This window comes from Sprattus sprattus (genome assembly GCF_963457725.1).
Source record: "Sprattus sprattus genome assembly, chromosome: 9".
Taxonomy (NCBI): domain Eukaryota; kingdom Metazoa; phylum Chordata; class Actinopteri; order Clupeiformes; family Clupeidae; genus Sprattus; species Sprattus sprattus.
The window spans coordinates 2,827,413-2,829,912 of record NC_137928.1 but is presented as its reverse complement, the minus strand read 5'-3'; the positions used below and the strand labels follow the sequence as shown (position 1 = coordinate 2,829,912).

Here is a 2,500-nt window from a genome sequence, read left to right as displayed (position 1 = left end):
TCTGCGCGATTGTAACAGCTTGCCGGGGGTCACGGGCACCTGCAAGGAAACATTTAACCTTCTTTACCACGAGGCTGACAACGACACCGGCGAGCGCTACGTCCAGGAGAGCCGCTTCTCCAAAATCGACACGGTGGCTGCGGACGAGAGCTTCACGCAGGTGGATATAGGCGACCGCGTCATGAAGCTCAACACGGAGGTGCGCGACGTGGGCGTGCTCACGAGGAGAGGATTCTATTTGGCGTTTCAGGATGTGGGCGCGTGTATCGCGCTGGTCTCCGTGCGCGTGTTTTACAAGCGGTGTCCTGTCGTGGTGCGGAACTTGGCGCGTTTTCCCGACACGGTAACCGGGGCTGACACGTCCTCCCTTGTGGAGGTGCGCGGCTCGTGTGTGGAGAACGCGGACGAACGGGACGTTCCCAGGATGCATTGCGGGGCAGATGGAGAGTGGCTTGTGCCGATTGGGAGCTGTGTTTGTAACCCTGGTTACGAGGAACGCAACGGGCAGTGCCATGGTAAGGGAAAACTTCATGCCTCTAAGGTATCCATCTGTCTGTCTGACTGTCTGTCTGACTGTGTGTCTGTCTGTCTGTCTGTCTGTCTGTCTGTCTGTCTATGTACCTGTCTGTGTGTGTGTGTGTGTGTGTGTGTCTGTCTGTACCTGTCTGTCTGTCTGTCTATGTCTATCTGTCTGTCTGTCTGTCTGTCTGTCTGTCTGTCTATGTACCTGTCTGTTCATCCATCCATGCATCCACATAGAGTGTTCGAAGTAGTGTGTTATTGGTCATTGAGGTGTGTTAGTGTGAGTGTGTGTTTATTGAGCGAGTGTGTTAGTGTGAGTGTGTGTTTATTGAGAGAGTGTGTTAGTGTTAGTGTGAGTGTGTGTCTATTGAGCGAGCGTGTCACACACATTCAGAGAGAAGGAGTGTAATGCTTCTTACAGGTGATGCAGAGTTGCGAGACACCACTGCGCAAACACACACAGGCACACACACACACACACACACACACACACACACACACACACACACACACACACACACAGGCACACACACACACACACACACACACACACACACAGGCACACACACACACACACACACACACACCCTGTGGGTGTAATCATCGCGACACACACACACACACACCCACACACACACTCTCTCTCCATCCTAGATGCCAGACTAACTCTGACTCCTCTGCAAAACACACTCAGATTCTTTTACGCTCTCTCTCTCTCTCATGCGCTCGCTCTGTCTCTCTATCTCTCTCTCTCTCTCTCTCTCTCTCCCCCTCCCTTCCCCCTATCTTTAGAGAGGGAAAAGGACAAGTTACCCCAGTTGTCAAGTGAGGCTCTGGGGCCGTATTCACAAAGCATTTTATCTTACCACTAAGAGTGCTCCTAACTCGCGCTAAAACATTTTACGTAGGAGTAATTTCTTAAAAGTGATTCACAACGCCTCTGAGACCTACTCATACTAAGGATAATACAAACTCCTAAGCTTAAGATAAAAACTCCGTTGCTATGGATGACGTCGATTCTCATGCACGAGTTTAGAAGGGGTGAGGACGGTGATTGGTTGTTGACAGGCTCTCTCATTAAAAACTCATTCGTGACGTCCCTCTAACAATCCCACTGTATCAACTGAAAATAAGAGAATAAGCTAGGCTTCAAATTAAGTAATTTTAAATAGTTATGGACAGTGCAGTTAGCAGAATGCACACGCATGATGACAAGTTTGTGCATCCAACGGGAATGACACTTTGCACGTTAAGAGAAAAAAAAAAGCGATCAATATAAAATATGGCAATTGCATGTAATCAAGGCAGTAATAATTAAAGCACCCAGCAAACTGTTAGGCTATTATATTTCCAGCCCTTGACCACTTCAAATATCAGCACATACGGCCCTTCAAGCGAAACGAACGTGAAACGTAGCCTAAGCGAAAGCCTACTGGTCCCAGGACCAATAGCCACTGTCACCCCAGCGGCATCCAGCTGGTAAGTTCTCAAAAACATGCTGCAGACCGCTCTCCGTTGAAATGCACGAGTTATCGGTACATCCAGGCGACGGTGGGCGAAAACATCCTCATCTTTTGATGGGGCAATTATTGTAATGTGTGTCCCGTCACTGGACATTCCTGCGATCGCCATGGAATTTACTTTGATCTTGTGTAATTGGCGATTGTCCAAAGGCAACTGGATAAACTGTTGGATGATGTGGGGTCTACAGTGCGTTGATAGTTTGATGAATTAAACGGCTGACTGATGATTCCCAGTGTCGTCATTTGCGTTTTCTGCGAAGCCAAATAGGCTATCTTTATGTTTCCAAACATTTCACTTCGGGACACATCGTTGTTTAAAGGCGTCATTGCATCCCGCGCTAATTCTACGACAATATTAATACCTTCACGGTTTAAGCAATGTCTTTTATCAATTCCAAGTCGGCTGCAGCCATCTTACGATTTTTTGTGAATAAGTCTTAGTGACTTAAGAGTCC

The 2,500-nt window shown here is 48.0% G+C and overlaps 1 protein-coding gene across 1 annotated transcript in view; it reads left to right on the top strand.

The window, feature by feature from the left end:
* LOC308369974 (ephrin type-A receptor 4-B-like) overlaps nt 1–2,500 on the top strand; it is a gene marked incomplete at its 3' end in the record, with an annotated part of 31,614 nt that overhangs the window by 1,455 nt on the left and 27,659 nt on the right. The window contains exon 3 of the mRNA XM_080844533.1: nt 1–515. This exon is cut by the window's left edge and continues 152 nt beyond it. Coding sequence (XP_080700659.1) covers nt 1–515 — 515 coding nt within the window. The remainder of the gene's footprint in view (nt 516–2,500) is intronic.